The 17,781-nt window shown below is 37.2% G+C and overlaps 3 protein-coding genes across 5 annotated transcripts in view; 2 read left to right on the top strand and 1 right to left on the bottom strand.

Annotated features, from left to right (window-relative positions):
- Nucleotides 1-222: 222 nt before the first annotated feature.
- Tbcd (tubulin folding cofactor D) lies at nt 223-5,376 on the top strand. The gene is made up of 6 exons (XM_090158586.1): nt 223-1,093; nt 1,528-2,095; nt 2,169-2,987; nt 3,049-3,688; nt 4,140-4,335; nt 4,398-5,376. Exons 1-6 carry the CDS (start codon nt 428-430, stop codon nt 4,965-4,967), a joined length of 3,459 nt encoding a protein of 1,152 aa, XP_090014712.1. The 5' UTR covers nt 223-427; the 3' UTR covers nt 4,968-5,376.
- A 2,995-nt stretch (nt 5,377-8,371) lies between these two features.
- Nucleotides 8,372-17,781, top strand: part of LOC149927412 (uncharacterized) — a 75,132-nt gene continuing 65,722 nt past the window's right edge. The window contains exon 1 of the mRNA XM_090159001.1: nt 8,372-8,456. The gene's annotated coding sequence lies outside the window, so the exon portion shown is untranslated. The remainder of the gene's footprint in view (nt 8,457-17,781) is intronic.
- On the bottom strand, nt 14,795-17,735 carry LOC149927415 (uncharacterized). Of its 3 annotated transcripts, XM_090158753.1 has the most exons (4): nt 17,621-17,735; nt 15,669-16,115; nt 15,455-15,545; nt 14,795-15,400 (listed from the first exon to the last, which is right to left on the bottom strand). In XM_090158753.1, the coding sequence occupies exons 1-4, from the start codon at nt 17,720-17,722 to the stop codon at nt 14,904-14,906; spliced, it is 1,137 nt and encodes a 378-aa protein (XP_090014879.1). In that variant the 5' UTR covers nt 17,723-17,735; the 3' UTR covers nt 14,795-14,903. The 3 variants fall into 3 exon arrangements, with proteins under 3 accessions (XP_090014879.1, XP_090014877.1, XP_090014878.1); XM_090158751.1 differs by having other exon boundaries at nt 15,455-16,115; XM_090158752.1 differs by having other exon boundaries at nt 14,795-15,382; nt 15,455-16,115.

Raw genomic sequence — 17,781 nt, 5'->3', positions numbered from 1 at the left:
GAACAGGTTCCGCGTAACCATGGCAACCGAAATCGTAATTGTAATTCTAGCAGTATTAAACCCAATTCAATGGTTATGACAATGAACCGTTATAAAATGTTATTAAATTCACTTTAATTAAATTTTTTCTATCCTGCTCTTTTTTATAAGATTTTCTTCATAATACGTCGTCATTTTAAATTTCGCGGTTTTCCCACGCATGCTTGTCACCCACTGCATGCGCCCACTCATTTGCATGTTTTGAACGCGTTTGAAATAACAGTCGGAGTTCATTTTTGTCGGTTGTAAAAGTTTCGCGCCTTAAAAAGAAACAGCATACACTTTAATTAGGGAATTATATATTTAATATATATATCGTATTACTAATAATTTAATTATATAAATCCATAATTATATCTACATTAGGTTATAATAAATTTTGTGGGTAATGGCTAACCAGTCGACAGAAATTGAAGAAACCTCTGGCTTGGGCTGTGCCTATGATAACTTTCAAGAATATGAAGAAGTAACCACTTTGATTGAGAATCTGAGGAGTATTTATGACAATGAACGTCTTAGTGAGAAAGCGTACGAGAGATTTAACTATCTCCTCAGTTTGTATCAAGAACAACCTCATCTAATCGATCCTTATTTGGAAAGAATTTTGAACCAACTACTGGCGTACATCAGAAATACATCCAACCCCAAGAAATTGCAAAATAAGGCTTTTAAGTTCATGCATCTTATCACAAAAACAAGAGGTCCCAAAGTGGTTGTTCGACATATGCCTCATGAAGTTGGAGATTTGCAACTTATATTAATCCTTATTGCTGAACAAAATCCGATGGATATTGAAACATGGGAGACGTGTTACATGCTGCTTATTTGGTTGTCTATCGTTGTCATGATTCCGATAGACCTTAATAGATTAGATGGAGGAATGAGTGAAGAAACTGGAACTTCAACACCAGAAAGAATCACACATATTATCAAAACCTATCTAGTTGTGAAAGATAGATCAGCCGCTGCTGCTCCGTTACTAGCTGGAAGGTTCTTAACCAGGCCTGATGCAAAAGCTACCCAGCTACCAGTTTTCATTGACTGGTGTCTCAATGTAAGCCAATTCTAGGTTTTTCTAGCGACCCGTTTGCTAAAGCTAATGAATATCAGTTGCATCAGTTGTGAGATTTCTTGGTTAAAGAAACTTTTTTTAATTGCATCAGTTATTTTCACATGATGCGACTGATATTAAAAATTAAGTACTTAAATCAGTAAACATTAAATATTTACTTTTAAATATGAAAGCTATGTATATATTCCACACATACTAATTGACGTACTTAATTTTTTTTCAAGCTAATGTAAGTTCCCATAGTATTCCCCCGAATATCTCGGACCACAGAAATTTTAATCCAAAATTTGAATTTGGTATTTGTCAGTTAATATTTACTATGCCTAGATTGATGAAAACCTTTCATTATTTGAGTCTGTGATTATATTACCAGTAACAACTATTTATTTTTGACTTGACAGTGTTTTTTCTTCTAGATGCTGGCCACTGAACATGCGTTTGTTGATGCAGTAAATATCAAACTAATGATACTAACATCTCTGGTACAGCTTTTGAAGTTGGGAAAAAGAGAGGACATGATTATGTACGCTCCAAAAATTCTTCAACATCTTTTACGGCTGAAATGTGTGGAAGATTGTCATTCCACCGTTAGAAAGTTATCTTTAAAGGTCATCCAGAGGATAGGCCTTACTTTCCTTAAAGTAAAAGTGGCTCCCTGGAGATATCAGAGAGGAAGCAGGACCCTAGTTACAAATTTAGACACAGTCACCAATATTGCGAATAGACCTTCAGAATCATTGGTCGATGATGTTGAGGAATATGATATCCCTGATGAAATTGAAGAAATAATTGAAGTGTTACTGAAAGGGCTTCAAGATGAAAATGGCCTGATGAGGTGGAGTGCCGCTAAAGGAATTGGCCGGATTACAGAGCGTTTACCTAAAGAGCTAGCAGATGATGTCATATCGTCCCTAATTGATATTTTTTACGTTAAAGAAGGAGATGAAGGGTGGCACGGTGGTTGTTTGGCATTAGCAGAAATGGGTAAGAAAACGTATCTTCAAGTAGTATAATTAATTTTAAATAATTTTACTATAATTACATTTTTTTCTTTTAGGACGAAGAGGTTTATTGTTACCTGTTCATCTTACCACCATAGTTCCTCTCATTATGAAAGGGCTAATATACGACAAATTGAAAGGAAACTGCTCAGTTGGTTCAGCAGTCCGAGATGCAGCCTGCTACGTGTGTTGGGCTTTTGCTAGAGCTTATAACCCAGATATTTTGAAACCATTTGTTCAAAAAATAGCGGAAGGTTTACTGATAACTGCAGTATTTGATAGGGAAGTAAACTGCAGAAGAGCTGCTGCGGCTGCTTTTCAAGAGAATGTAGGAAGGCAAGGAACTTACCCTTACGGAATAGAAATTTTGACAACAGTTGACTTCTTTACAGTCAGCTTAAGATCTCATTCATATCTTGAACTTAGTGTATTTGTTGCCCAGTACCAAGAATATACCATACCGTTAATAGACCATCTTGTGGAATGTAAAGTCAACCATTGGGATATTGATGTTAGAAAGTTAGCTTCTCAGGCCCTGTACAATCTCACACCAAAAGCTAGCGGCTACATGATTGAGAAAGTATTACCGATATTAATACCTTTAGCTACAGGATATGACATGAATGCGAGACACGGAGCTATTCTTTCTATCTCGGAAATTGTAGAAGCATTGGCCAAAATCAAGGAAGGGCAAAGTCCAATGGAATACGCTGGAAAAGACAATGTTGAAGGGATTAAAAACATCGCCATTATGCTGCACAAAAAGAAAGCTTTCCGTGGATTAGGAGAAGAAATGCTAAGGAATGCTATTTGCTCTTTCATCTATAAACTGGCTAAATCTAAACTTCTTTCAAGCAACGAATGGGCTCTCCTTGGTAAGCTTTTACTATTTTTAGGTATAAATTGCAATTTTGTGATTATTTTTTAAAATTTCAGAAATTTTGAAAGAAATTTTGTACGAATGTTTGGGAAAAAGATATGAAAATCTCCAAGACCAAGCTGCATTGGCTTTTTCAGAAGTCTCGAAATGTTATTATTCTGCAGATCAAAATCGCTATTTAGGCATTGTTAAATTTTGTTTGGAGAATTTATCAAGCACGAAACAAGAAACCAGATGTGGTTTTGCAAAAGCATTGGGTGCCTTACCAAAAGCAATTGTAGAGTCGAGTTTCAATGATATTATCCTGAAGCTCATCGAACAAACTAAGATGGACAAGAAGCTGGAAATAACTTGGGTCGAGTCGCGTAGTTCTTCAATCGAAGCCTTAACCAAAATAACGCAAACTGTTGGAATTAAATCTATGTCTAATAACATTGTTGCTGATCTCTTCACGTGCTTTTTGGAATCAACCAATGACTATACGACTGATAGAAGGGGTGATATTGGCTCCTTCGTACGTAAAGCCTCTCTAATTGCCCTTAGGTCCTTCACGCTTTTAGTTTCTCAGTTCAATGCCTCCCTTTTGGAGAAAGAAATAGTTCGGAAGATTATTTGCATTTGTATAAGAGAAGCACTGGGGAAAATTGAGAAAGTTAGAGAAGTGGCCAACCAAACCTTGTTGGAGCTGTTAAATAGGTAATAGCTGAAGCGCACTAAATATCTCTTATGAGAGAAGTATTGATATAGATGAAAAAATGAAGCGTGTACATTCGCAGGCTTGAATCAATACGGGATATTTTCTGGCCAAACTGAAAAAGTGTACACCATCATCAGGGGGTTAAAATTTACCTTGTGAATTACTCCATTATCTATAATGTAAAAATGTTACTCCAAGATGTATTTGTTTATTTATAAACTATACTTCATCTGTAAAATAATTTTACCAAATCAGTATAATTATGTTATAAATTTCTCCTACACAATTTTTTCTTCTGAAACAATTATTTGAAAAATTAGTGACAGCCTGCAAAATGTACACGTTACATTAGTATTATAGGAAGATCCATACTACTCCTTAAGAGAGATATTTTGCTGTTTTGTTAATTTATGAAACATTTTCATACGTATGGAACAAATGTCATTACAGCAAGCCCGAAGTTCCTTTTCTACCACACAAAGAAAGATTGTGTGAAGTTTTTAATGCTGAGAATTGCGCAGATGTCATTTGGAAAAATTATGAAGAAACATTCCCTTTTTACGTTAATTTACTTAACGAAGAAATATTTACTTATGATTTGTTACTTGGATTTAGTATTTCAATTGGAAGTCATATTGTTTATTTGGTACGAATATTTTGGGAATTTTATATTTATAATGGCTAATGCTTTGTCATAATTTATTGCAGATGAAATACTCCCAATCTTGTGTATTAGGATATTTAACTTCAATTAAAACCAACAGAGAGAAATTGTCAAAAATTGAAAATTCGTTCCTGAAAATTTTGCAAGATAATCTTCAAAATGTTCGCACTATTGAGCCTTTGTTGTTGACGGCGGATTTTCTGCTTAATTCTGGAATATTTGATCAAACAGAACCTGACAAATTTCCTTTGCAATTATTGGAACTTTCTTGGAATGCTGGAGGCTTGTCTAAGACTCTCAGTAAAGTTTTAGCGGTGATTGAAGTGCTCTCGAGTCTTATTAATTTTGAAGGGAAATGTCGGAATATGGCTTTGACATATTTGTCTATGCTATTATGTCACCATTACCCGAGAGTGCGAAACACAGCTGCCCAGAAAATGTATGAAGCCATTGTAGGAGGAGTTGACATAGTTCCTGATGAGAATTTGGAAGATGTATTGGCTATTTTAAGTGATACAGAATGGACAGAAGTGAAGGATAAAACGGAGTTTAGGCCTTTAAGAAATAAAGTATGCCAGCTAATTGGAATTCCCCCAATGAAGAAAATTAATTAAGAAAGAACTCGCTTGGCAATTATTAACCCATGGGCTAAATGAACTATACTAATAATGCTTATGCAACAAATCTGTGTGCCTAAATGAAATTTATTTGTTATAAACTGCGATACTAATTTATTAAGGTTATGTTTATAGTTTTTGTGTATTGTGTATAACGCAAGCTTTAATTTCTTTTTAAATAAATATGTATTATCTATCTTTTTATAAATTTTAATTTTGTAGTAAGAATAAAAAATCATTTAATTTACTAGTGTTAGTTTCCTATACTGTACCTAGATGTCGCCATTTAAGTAGCATAAGGGGTTAGTCAACTGGATTACAGCGGTATTTTTGAAAGCAGCGTTGGATAGCTAGATCAGAAGTATATAAATATCTTAAAGATATAAGGATCGATTTTACACTACATTTGGCTCGCCCAAATAGTGCAAGAAAATATCGTTACTAAAGTGAGTTTCTAATTCGGCGTGAGTATTTCGCTCGCATTGGTACTTCTTTTTAAATTGCCCAGATGGGTGCTTTTCTCTTAAAACGTACTACTGTACAGTTCAAAACTTGTAAACATGAAATAAATTGTGTGAACTCTTCGAATGTTATTATGCAAATTGTGATTTAAAGGGGACATATTACGGTTTCTTTTTACTAGGATTATCCCAAAAAAAATCCTGTTGGTTGAGATCATTTTAGTTTCATTATAGTAACAAGAATTGATTTATTTATAGAATGTTTATATTCCGTCAGTCGCGACCCATCATGAACCAGGGGAGTCACCTAAAGGGGGGCGAAAATGTAAAAGGAGGCGTTCTTATTTAACGCGTCACTCACATTACGTCAATCGCGTCAAGAGGACGTAATATTTAGGGAGCCAATAATGAGCCCCCTGGAATTGATTGAATTGCAAGGGGAGGGGCCAGGTTCTTATCCTAGAGCTGCAACGGGTGCGAAGGTAGAAATCGACGGAATATTAACATTCTCTCTATATATAAATAGATCAATTCTTGTAGTAACTATATAGTGCCTCATTGTATTCGTAAAAGAAACGCGTTTTTAGCAATCTGAGGTACTGTCAGCTATATCATTTCCACCTTTATTATGATAAGTCCCTTGCAATTAAAGATGGCTATGAATCTAACCGATTCTGCGAAAAAAACGACTTTAATGCAGCGTGGTGCCATCTATTAATAGAAAAAGAAGCTAAACTTCACAATAGCTAAGCGATATCGTCGTCAGAGTATTAAAATTAAACAACTTAGCTATACTCTACTTAGTGGACTAGAACCTAAATTATATATCCCATATAAAATATATATTTTTAAAAATTACTTTACTAATTAATTTAAGTTTATGTCAAATTTACAAACGAGCCAATGAAGGCGAGAGGTACTTTTATGTCCCGCCTTTTGGATCAAATTGTATCTGAAATATTTTGTTTTGATATCATGTTTTGATTTCGATGCTAGCGACATATGTTGAAAAAAGAGCTACTTCACGTCGAGCCAACACTTGCTTTAAATATTAATCTCTAACAAGGGGTCGGCAAAATTATTTTCCACAATTGGGAACTGCTTTATTAAAAAAAACATCTAATTTAAAATCATTTACTATGCCTAATGCATAGAGATTTAAGTTATACCACAATATTTTAAAATGCAACTACTAGTTATATCATAAATAATAATATCAAAAGTCAATAAAAAATATTTCTGCCATTTTTAGGTGTTGGACAACTTTCGGGTCAAATACTTAATAAAGGAATGAATAGATTTCCGTTGATAAGTAAGCAAAAGGTGTGTTGGTTACTAGCCGACTAATATGATTTCGAACGTTCGCGCTGTTATTTTGTAAGTTTTTTTTTAAACAATGTTATTACACCTCTCACAATCTATCGATTGGTGTCTGAGAGTTTCGTCTTTTCCTCTCCTTAGATTTGTATTTTCTATGGCTAGAAAAATCCATTTAAAATGAAAAAGACACAAAAACCAAATAGATTTTTTGGCCCCCGATTCTAACACGATCGGCTCGTAAGAGAAAACCTTCGATTGAAAACCAAGGAAATAAAAACCGTTTTATTTTATTAAACAGTCAGAATCTGTTGCTGGAAGGAGAGACAAATCCCAACAATAGGGGTTAAAACTCGCTGTCACGACGCGTGCGCGGAACCACCGAGTTCGTACGTATTCCGCAGGTGACTGTAATATAACTGCCTAATAAAGCGCGGATCCGCGAGCGCGCAGCCGCCCACTAGTCCGCACTATCACCATGTCGGTTTCATCCTTTTTGGGATGAAGCCGTAGTTAAGGGGAGGGGCGGAAGAGAGTGGGACGACGTATTATTCACCCCCCGGCCTGTCCGCCCCCCCGCTCATCTCGCTCCCATCACCTCGAAGGAGGAAAGCCAGCTCTCAGCATCTCTCGATCCGCAAAATCGCGAGCCGGCCGCCTGCAATCGGCGCCGTTTCCGAAACAAATCGACGCGGAATTTCTTCTTTTTTTATTAATATTTTCTATCCGCTTTTTCTCTCTCTTTCTATTTCACTTTCGCGTCGACCGGATTTTCGGCTTTAGGTCGTAGAAAGATGTCGGGGGTCAACGGGATCCGTCGTAGAGGACTCTTTAATCTGACGACGGGAATAATCCGTTCGTAGAGTATATTCTCACTATAGACGTAGGAACTCGACGTAGTTGTTTTCGGTGAAGTAAATCGGGAGGAAAGCTAGAACGAGGAGGAGTTGTAGTAGCGACGTTCGTTGTCTCGGAATCGGCGCTCGCTCGTCGGTAGAGGCGACCGGCCTTCTTCGCGCTATAAATGCAGTCCGTAGTATGGTCGCAGCCCATCGCTCGTCGCAAACTTCGCCGATGTCACTCTCGGCCAGAGACCCCCAGCACTTTCGCCGGAAAGACTGTCTTAGGCGTCGGAATCTCGCTGACCATGACCGGCGGTTTACTGGCCGTTCTCGGGTTGACCGGCTACTTCGTTCGAGGCGGTAACAAGTACTTTCTCGGGTTCGGCGTGGTAGTGGGAGTGGCTAGTTTACTGACCGGTCTGACCGGAACGCGCTCGGTCAGCCGTCGCACCAAGACGAAAAAGTACATTTACACGTTCATCTTCTTCGGAGTGCTGTGTCTGGGCACGGCCATCGCCATGATCGTCATGGGCATCTTAGTCCTCTACAGCCAACCGACCGTCTTGTTGACCTCGGTCATCGCGGCTTCGGAAACCACAATCGCCGTGCTGGTCACGCTGTTGGCCTCGTGCGGCTCGACGGTGGCTTGCAAAGCCAGGGACGAACTGACCAATCCTTCGATAAGCCACGGGTCCGGCGAACACGGTCGGGAAGGCGCCCCGGCGGCGGCGACGGCGGCGTCGGCCACCGACAGGTACCGACTGACTCTGCCATCGTCCGACCATAACTCCCCGGAAACAGCTATTGCCCTCGTCTCCGACGGAGAACAGGTCTGAGGACGCACCACCGTCATCTTGTTACCAGAGGTACCGTGCCACCCTCCGTTCAATATACCCTCCGCATTACTACCCAATCAATCAGAATCACTCCCTTACTCCTCTTTGTTGAATGTTATTGCAAATACCGCCCGTGACTTATCGATTCCAACCAGCACGGAATAAATATCACTATAAATAACAATTCGCGTGTACTGCAAATAAAGACTACTTTCGCGTAAAGTGCTTAAGCGTATTAACCTCCATTGTATATATCATGTGTACATTGATGTATTAAGTATGTACTATAGTTTCCCAATATTAAGTCGCTCTGTAATATAAAAGGGGAATTCCTAGACAATCCGATTTTAACACTGTTGACCCACCTGTACCGTAATTGGCGTTCTTTTTTATGGCGGTTTTATACTAGTTTTTTTCGACCCGCGGTAAAAAAGAAAGTCCATTTCGCGTGAGGCTTTTGCAGCTTTTTTATTTTCATTCTGCCCTTTATTCATCGTTCGTTTTTTTCCGCGGCGCGTGTGTTGCTTTCATCCATCGGGAGGAGGAGAGGAAGAAAAAAGGATGGAAACTGCGACTTGGGTTTCTTTAGGCCTCTTTTATATCAATTTCCTGTGCCACCGAATTTCCCGAAAAAGGCTATTTTTCTACGTGAACAGAATCGGTATTCGTACGAGGCTTAGCCATTCTACGAACGTATAAGCTTCAACATTTACCACCATCCTATTCTATTAATTTGCGCATCTTCCCCAACCTTAGAGTTTCCTAGGTAACGATTTATTCGTCCCCCTCACTATGCTATATTTCGGAATCTGTCCTAAATTTGATTAAATTTAAATGTAGGAAAGGCTTAGTGCTGTGTGGAATAGCAATCAATATTATCAAACTTATTGTATTCATTTTAGTCCATTACATTCACTCTTTCTTAGGTTACCACATTTATATATATATATATATATATATATATATATATATACATATATATATATATATATATATATATATATATATATATATATATATATATACAGGGAGTATATTTTTGTAGGTTACGATTAACTCATTTTGATCAAATCGAAAAAAAATTTCGAAGGAAGGTTGAAAATAAAGACATTTTGTACAACAATTAGAATTAATTTGAATGGTAAGTTAGAGTTTACCACAGTGGCGTAATATAAAATTCTGGGCCCGCCTGCAGCCTGAGACAATGGACCCCCTTCAGTGTTTTTTATTAAGAGCCTTAGAGACGGCCAAGTAAATAGTAAAATTAAAAATTTAAAAGACCATCTTTTAGGACGGGCCCGTCATTATACCACTGATTTACCAAGTTCGCCCAGGGAACTTTGTTCTAGACTATTCTGTATTCGGTTTAATATTTTACTATTTTTAAGTAAAACGAACAGTGATTTCAATTACTTTTTTTGACAAATATGCAAACTATTTGGCTATTTGAAAACCAAATACGTCGAATAATTTGATATTCGAAATACTATTTGGTATTTGATCAGTTAACTGGTCTAAATTTTTGCCCTAAAAATATTCGACCAAATTATTTGACGTTATAAATATTCGTTTTGGTATTTGCCGTGCTTTGAAAAAAATATTTGATATTCGATTCGATCCCCAAAAAATGGTATTTGCACACCTCTAACAATTTCAGAAAAATCGTGAAATTGTTCACGATTTTAGAAGTGTTAGGTTTTGAACGCTACGTGGTAGTACCAGCTTGTTTGTTTTTCATGACCAATTATTTCCGTGAAGAAATGTCCGATTTCCACCATACCAACTCTATTAAAGGTTTTCGAGTATGCTCTACAACTTACTCATTGAAACTTTTCGTCTACCACCTAGCGTCCAAAAACTGCAATTTCTAAAACCGTGAAAATTTTCACGATTTTTCTGAAATTTTCAAATAGGAACTATCTCCCCTAAGAGAGTATATACTGAAAATTTCAAATTTCTAGAAAGTCTAGTTTTTGAGAACAATGCCTGGGCCGATCAAATGAAGACACCGTGTATATATATATATATATATATTTCTAAAGGTCTCTAATTGAGGTAATTGATTTTATTTGATAGAATTATGAAGTAAAATTACACTGCACTCCTACCTTTGACATTGATATCAAATTGGTTCACTGGATAAACTTAAATTTGATTTATATTTAAATCAATAATATCAAACTTTTTTATTTTACTAAATTTAGTTAATTCCACCCACTTTGTTTCTTAGATGCTTTTAAATTTGAATTATTGTGGAAGGCGTCATTTTGTTTCAAACTTTGTCAAGGTCAGCCGCGAGGGGCTAACCACTTCCTTAAATTCTGTACACCGATTACAGCGAGTACAGCCTTTGGTAGCGCTAAATCTGTAATTGATGACGTAATCACTTAAGTACAGTCAAAGCTACGCGCTTGTACACCAATTACGGATAGTGGTCAGCCCCTCGGTTAGCCGATTTTTGTCATCGACATAAGAAAAAGTCCAATAAAATGTATAGATATAAAATCCGAAAATTTATTGGAGAATTTTAAACAATAAAGACATAATGCTTTAGAAAGAAGATTTTCTATATATAATCATAATAATAAAGATGCGGAAGGAGGCTAGAGCCGTATTTTAAGTGGCATTAGTTACGGTGGAGGGTCATCGATTTTTTGAATGGTGCGTCGCCGCGAATGTCTTGGATAGCTACAATTTCTCATTCCGATAATGTTTCAAAATCAATAGCTCGCAGCTGCTGGGCCTTCTCAGATTCCCAGCCGACCGTTCCAGTCAAAATGTTCCGGCATTCTCATCCTTCTTCCACTCCTCGCGACGGGCCATCAAATTGCCGCTTATATTATAGCTTTGGTTTTTGATGGCTTCATACCCCTAATACAATATCAGGACCGACGTATTTCCATAATAACCCGCGAGATGCCTCAGATACAGGGAGTGATAGGGTCAGGTAGATGATGATGTCTCGTCAAATCCGTCTATATCTGTTAAATTAGGGTCCATGGAGGTAAGTGTTATTAAAATAATTTTGTTGGGAGTTTACTTGAAATTACTCCTAAACTAAAATTAGCACCCTCTTAAAGGGGAACGGCCAAGCTTTTCCAAATATGGCCTTATTTCCGTATCAAAAGATTAACAAGACGTTCAATATACTAACATATACTTTTTTTTGTCTTGAAAAAATAGCTTTTGGCCCAAAAAGTTGAAACGAAAAATAACGCCAGGTGTTTGGGTTTGAATTTTCACCGCCATCTTAGGGGCTGCTGCCAGCGCCCCTAACCCCGTACGAGCGATTTGCGAACTAGCGTAACTTTTGAAATCGCTCAATTTAGGCTTAGGTCTCTTATAACTGGAAAGCGCCGCGCGTGCAAATTAAAAAAATCTTTCGCATCTACAGCAGCGCGAGCTTTTTTTTTAATCAATTTTAATCGAGCCGGAAGTGTCTCACCGGTTTCCAACCAGGTGTCGCGGCGGACGCGCGCTTTTAGATTTCCCGAAATTTCTTTATTTTATTAAAAATTAACCACTCAATATTTTTGGATGCGGTTTTCGCCATAAATTTCAGTTTTTAATGGGCTATAGGGCTATCTAACTGGTTAAAGCTTGACCGTTCCACTTTAAGTGCGATCAAAATATTTTTGTTTTGGAGTTTACTTGAAATTACTGCTAAATTAAAAATAGCACCCTCTTAAGAATTGGTACTATTAATATGACCACTTTATCCCACACAACTACGCAATCAAATTTAATATCAAATAAATAGTTATTTAAATATTAATTATTTAATTTAACTCTGTTACTGATCACACTTACCCGAAAAATGCGGGGCAAGTGTGATAGGGGGGTGGGGTAATTATGATCACGTTAAATCCTTGACCAATCACAATGAAATTACATACAGAGGTTAAATATGTTGTCCCAATAAAGATATATTTTTTTCGTAGCTATAAAGTAATATCTTTTTAAACTCATGTACCCATATGCTTATATAGCTAGTTAAAGGCCTAGTATTTCTTCTGCCTGTTTTCCTTTAAGTTTTCTTCCCGCCGCGCAAATATCCTGGTGGTAGGCCAACCGCAGAACACTTTGGCCTACCACCAGGATATTTGCGCGGCGGGAAGAAAACTTAAAGGAAAACCGGCAGAAGAAATACTAGGCCTTTAAAGCTTAACGTTTCCTTTTTTAGTAAGTTTACGTCAAGAAAATTATAAAATTATAACCATAAATTATTTTACCAAAATTTAACATTGATTAACTGATCACACTTACCCCACACTGCATATTTAGAAAGAGTTTTTCTAGATTAAATTTTAAAAAACCTCAAATTATTAGCAAAAATTCAAAATTTTCCCAGCAGGTAAAAAGATAAGCAGACTACAAAATACCAAAATATGAATCCGGTTTGCCAGTTAGGAAAAAAGTTACAGAACCTTTTTTTTGGGCATAAAATATCTAAACACAAGTAGAAGAACATAACGTTTTTTCAACTAAAAGATTTAAAAACTAAATTTAATTTAAATTAATATTGAAAATATACAAAATATGTTATGATTATGTTGCGACAATCGCCGGGCAGGTTGAACGCCTTTCCCCCATCTCGCGCGGGGGGAAAGACAAAACGTCACCGGCGTTTGATTACCATCGCGTTAGGTGACGTAAATTTTAAGTAGCCAATGAAATACCGGGACTATTCGTTTTATTTTAAGCGGAGGAGCGTACTGGGGGGACCAACGGGTGGATTGAGAGAAAGGCTAAAAACCGTCTCGACATAGACATTCTCCCTAGGTATAAATAAATACATTCTTGGTATAATTAAGTATATTTCAATATCCATTCATCAAATATTTTACTATATTAGGGAAATAATAGGGGGTGATCATACTTACCCCCTTATCAAACTTACCTCCATTGACCATATATATATATTAATAAAATTGCAGTCGGTAAAAGTAGGCTTACCCCTGTAGAAATGTTCCAACCGCCGCACGCCGGTGATCAGGGAGAAGTCACCCACACTTATATACTCACAAAGGAGACTACCCGAGGTGGTTATCTCCGATTTTGTTGAAACTCAGGGGTTAGGTTGACCTTATGTTAATATGAAAATTGCCAAAGGGAAAAGTTGCAATGGGCTTTAGTTTTCCCATGGCAACCGAAAATGTTTTTGACCTCTAAAAACAAAAAAATCTCCATTCAAAAAGCATTTTAAAAACTTACCAAAAAAGATGAATTTGACCTATTTTGGGTAAAATTGATCAAGGATTTTGGGTAAAATTGATCAAGGATTTTGGGTAAAATTGATCAAGGATTTTGGGTAAAATTTATCAATTTTGGTTAAATTTTAACAAGATTTGGATAACCGAGAAAATCCCATGCTTTTTTAAATGGAGAGATCAAAAACATTTTCGGTTGCCATAGGAAAACTAAAGCCCATTGCAACTTTTCCCTTTGGCAATTTTCATACTACCATAAGGTCTACCTAACCCCCGAGTTTCAACAAAATCGGTGATAACCACCTCGGGTAGTCTCCTTGTCAGTTGGGCAATTTTGAAACGCCATTTCTGAATAAATAATTCTTCCTAACGATAATGTTCTTTAATAAAAAACCGGTGAAAAAATATTTACCAACTGCATTACCAAGTTACCAATATAATGTCAAAGTATATATAAAAAATACCGAAAAACGAATTAAACCAAAATTTAAAAATAATATGGCGGAAAGTTCAAAAATCACGAAAATAAAATTACCTCTTAAAAGGGGAAGCGGTACTCGCGAAGTGTATCACCAGACTCTTCAGTCAGAGGTGGGAATGGGGTACATTTTATAGGAACTCGCGTTTGCCTGAATTATCGAGTGAAAAAGCATCTAGTCAGCGAGCTTAGCGCTCGCCTTTTGAACTAGGCGCTTTGCAGGTTGTAAGCCAAAACGGAAAAGCAATAGGTAGCTTAATGTTCTTATCGTTAACACGGGGGGGGGGGGTTGGCAATGAGAGGGGGAGAACGAGCAGGAGGAGGACCTCTGTATAGCATTTTTCTCTCCGTAATCGCGGTACAGTGGTTCCAGATTCTTGAACCTCTTTCATCTCTTCTGACTTCCTCCCCTCTTCCCCCCTCGGAATTTCTCCTCTTCGGGTTGTCCCTGATAACTTAAAGGCTTTAGCAGCGTTGCCAACTTTGGATGTCTTTTACAGGCGTTAGAAACGTCATTAGATTTAACAACTGTTCTCCCAGTCCGATTATCCTGGCGCAGATGGAATGGTTTAAGAGGAAGGCCACTCTAATATCTCCGCAAGATGCGACTGCTGTTCATACTTATAGAAAACCTCGATGGCCACTTTTATTAGTTTAAGATATTTAATTTGTAACTGTGGATTTATGGAATAGTTGCTAAATGTGGATTAATATAAGATAAGATTTAAATTGGATTATATGAAACAGATATTTACAGAACGTATTACAACAATATCAGTGGGTACAGAATTATCGGTAAGGGGGAACGTAACTCGATAAGATTCCGTCAAGAACATCCACCGCGCAGTTCAATTCTGATATCTCAGAGACATTTACAGTATCAGAGCTTGTCGCAACTGAATCCAAGACAACTGGAAGTGGAACAAAAATGTGTTGGAAAGGTCTTCTGGGTGTGCAATTTTGAGCCGAAGAGGTGCCAGAAGTGGAAGAGTTACTGCCTGGTGTCGAAGAGGTGCCGGAACTTGAAGAGGTACTGTCTGGTGTCGAAGAGGTGCCGGAACTTGAAGAGGTACTGTCTGGTGTCGAAGAGGTGCCGGAACTTGAAGAGGTACTGTCTGGTGTCGAAGAGGTGCCGGAAGTGGAAGAGTCTCGGGAAGAGTTACTGTCTAGTATCGAATAGGTACGGGAAGTGAAAGAGTTACTGTCTGATGTAGAAGAGGCGTTGGAAGTAGAAGAAGCAGAAGGTAGCTGATCTGAGGATGATGGGTCTGAAATGGAAGAGAGATCTGAAATGGAAGAGGTGTTTGAAGTTGAAGTGGTAGAGCTACTAATATGCTTACTAGGAATTTGATGTAAAGATGAGCTGGATTCTGCAAGCGCTGTCTTCGCATCTTCATGATTTATAGTAGTAGCGTTTTCAGAGTGGTTTGCCTGGAAGATTTCCCTTAAATTATTGCCACTCCCGTCTTCGTTTACAAACGTTCTCCAACCGACACAATCTACAGCCGACCTGAAGCTGTTTGAAAAAGAACCGCATCTCGGATGATCATTTACCGAAGGGTGGTCCTGATCAGTCAATTCTTTCCTCAATGTTTCTAGTTCTGTATTGAGTATCGCAATACGGCGTTTCAACTCCTCGATGCAATTGTGATCTTTCAGTTTGTATTCAGGAATTAAAATATTGCAGTCTTTCGTGCATATGATCATTTTCAATTCGGGTTTCTCCTGAGCTTCTAGTAGAGGTACTTTTTCGCGAGCCGCAATTTCAAATAGACATTGTTTTACGTGATTGGTATAGCCACTCAAAATGAACTTTTCCTTACATCCGTGGTCTTTATTTGGGCATTTTAAGGTTAATCTAGAAACCATGTTGCTAATTACCATTACTCTCTCCAATTCGAAGGAATAAGATCGTTTTCTGCAAATTGGGCAACTTTTCCCCCTTTTTAACCACGTGACGATGCAGTGCCGGCAAAAAACGTGTCTGCATTGACATTCAACCTATACAAATATAATAAAGACCAGGCTGAGAAATAAGGAATTTTTCTAAATTGGACCTGTGGCCAGTAGAGCCTAGGTCAGGGTTCATACAATATTTCCAAAACCATTTTCCCTGATATTTCCAGGTTTTCCAGAGTAGTTTTGAATATTTTCCAGGTGTACTTTTTAAAACAATAGGGGTCTCTAAAATGTAAAAGCTTTACTGTTACACTTTCTAATATAATATAGTCAAGATTGAACGTATGAATTCAATACTAAGAAATAATTTCAGTAATACTAAAACAAATTGCACATAATTTGGAGTTCTCATAATTATTTTCCCTGATTTCCCGGATTTTTCAGGAAAATTTTCATTTTCCCTGATATTTCCCTGACTTTTTTGCTTTAAATAAATTTCACTGATATTTCCAGGTTTTCACTGATTTCCATGTTTGTATGAACCCTGCTAGGTAGTTTAATTAAAAAACTGGCCACTGGCCACTTACCATTTTTAACCTTCAAAATCACGCTTTCATAATTTATGGTCAAATTATCTACTCTTGACAATATGTGCTAGGGCATAGGCTTAGTAGGTTAGAGAGAATGTTAATATTTCTTTTTGCTAACTGCTAAATTTGCTTCTTCAATACTGTGTGTGGAGTGTAGAGTAGACCGACTCACGTAACACAGTCACCCACCCTAACACACAATTGACACAAGGTCAAGCACACAGCATAGAAGCAAGGACCAAACAATTTTAGTGGATTAATATAGGATTTTTTAATGAACTAAAATCTTGAAGGGAAAAAACTTTCAATTAATTAAGTGGTCACCAGGGCCACTAACACCCCAAGTATTTAATTTTTAAACTGGCGATTGGCCTGTGATAGTGCCTTATTTCTCACACTGATAAAGACTCTTTAATGGCAAGAAAAGAATGCGTAGGAGGGAGGTGGAAAGCGAGCCAACACTAACTAACCTCAACAATCGTTTTTATCTTATTTCGTTTTCGGGGTCTATGAAAATCGATAATTAAGGGTTAGATCTAGTTTTTGGGCCGTTTTGATTAATTTAGGTTGGGTTGGGTTAGTTTAGGTTAAGATTAGGTTTGATTTAAGTTAAGTAAAGGTTAGTTTTAAGTTACGTTAGGGTTAGTTTTAAGTGACGTTAGGGTTAGGGTTAAGTTAAGTTAGGGTTAAGTTAAGTTAGGATTAGGGTTAAGTTAGGTTAAGGTTAGATTTAAGTTAAGTGAAGGTTAGATTTAAGTTAAGGTTAAGTTAAGATAAAGTTTGATTAAGATAAATTAATGTTACGTGAATATTAGATTTGCTTTAAGTTAACATTAGGTAAGGTTCGGTTACGACTAGACTAGGTTAGGTTAGGTTAGAGATAGGTTAAATTACGTTTCTGTATGAATACCAAGGTCTTGATTACCAAATTACTTTAGGGTGCTAGAGGATTTTTAACTAATTAAATTTGGGAACCATTTCTACGGTTAGTCACACGTTAATTCATCATTTTCTTACTGGATCATTGAAGACGCATTTACATACTCCGCAAATCAATTCTTCGTCGGGTTTAGGGTCGAAATTTTCAATATTGTACATATCATTTAGTTTTTCTGACATTTTCTAAGCGATAACTTTGTAACGACCAGAAAAAAAACGCTTTTTAAATTCAAAACACG

Source organism: Leiobunum rupestre, chromosome 9 (genome assembly GCF_980474605.1).
Source record: "Leiobunum rupestre chromosome 9, qqLeiRupe1.1.hap1, whole genome shotgun sequence".
Taxonomy (NCBI): Eukaryota; Metazoa; Arthropoda; class Arachnida; order Opiliones; family Sclerosomatidae; genus Leiobunum; species Leiobunum rupestre.
Note: the sequence above shows the minus strand (reverse complement) of the source record. Positions and strands in the feature narration are given on the sequence as shown.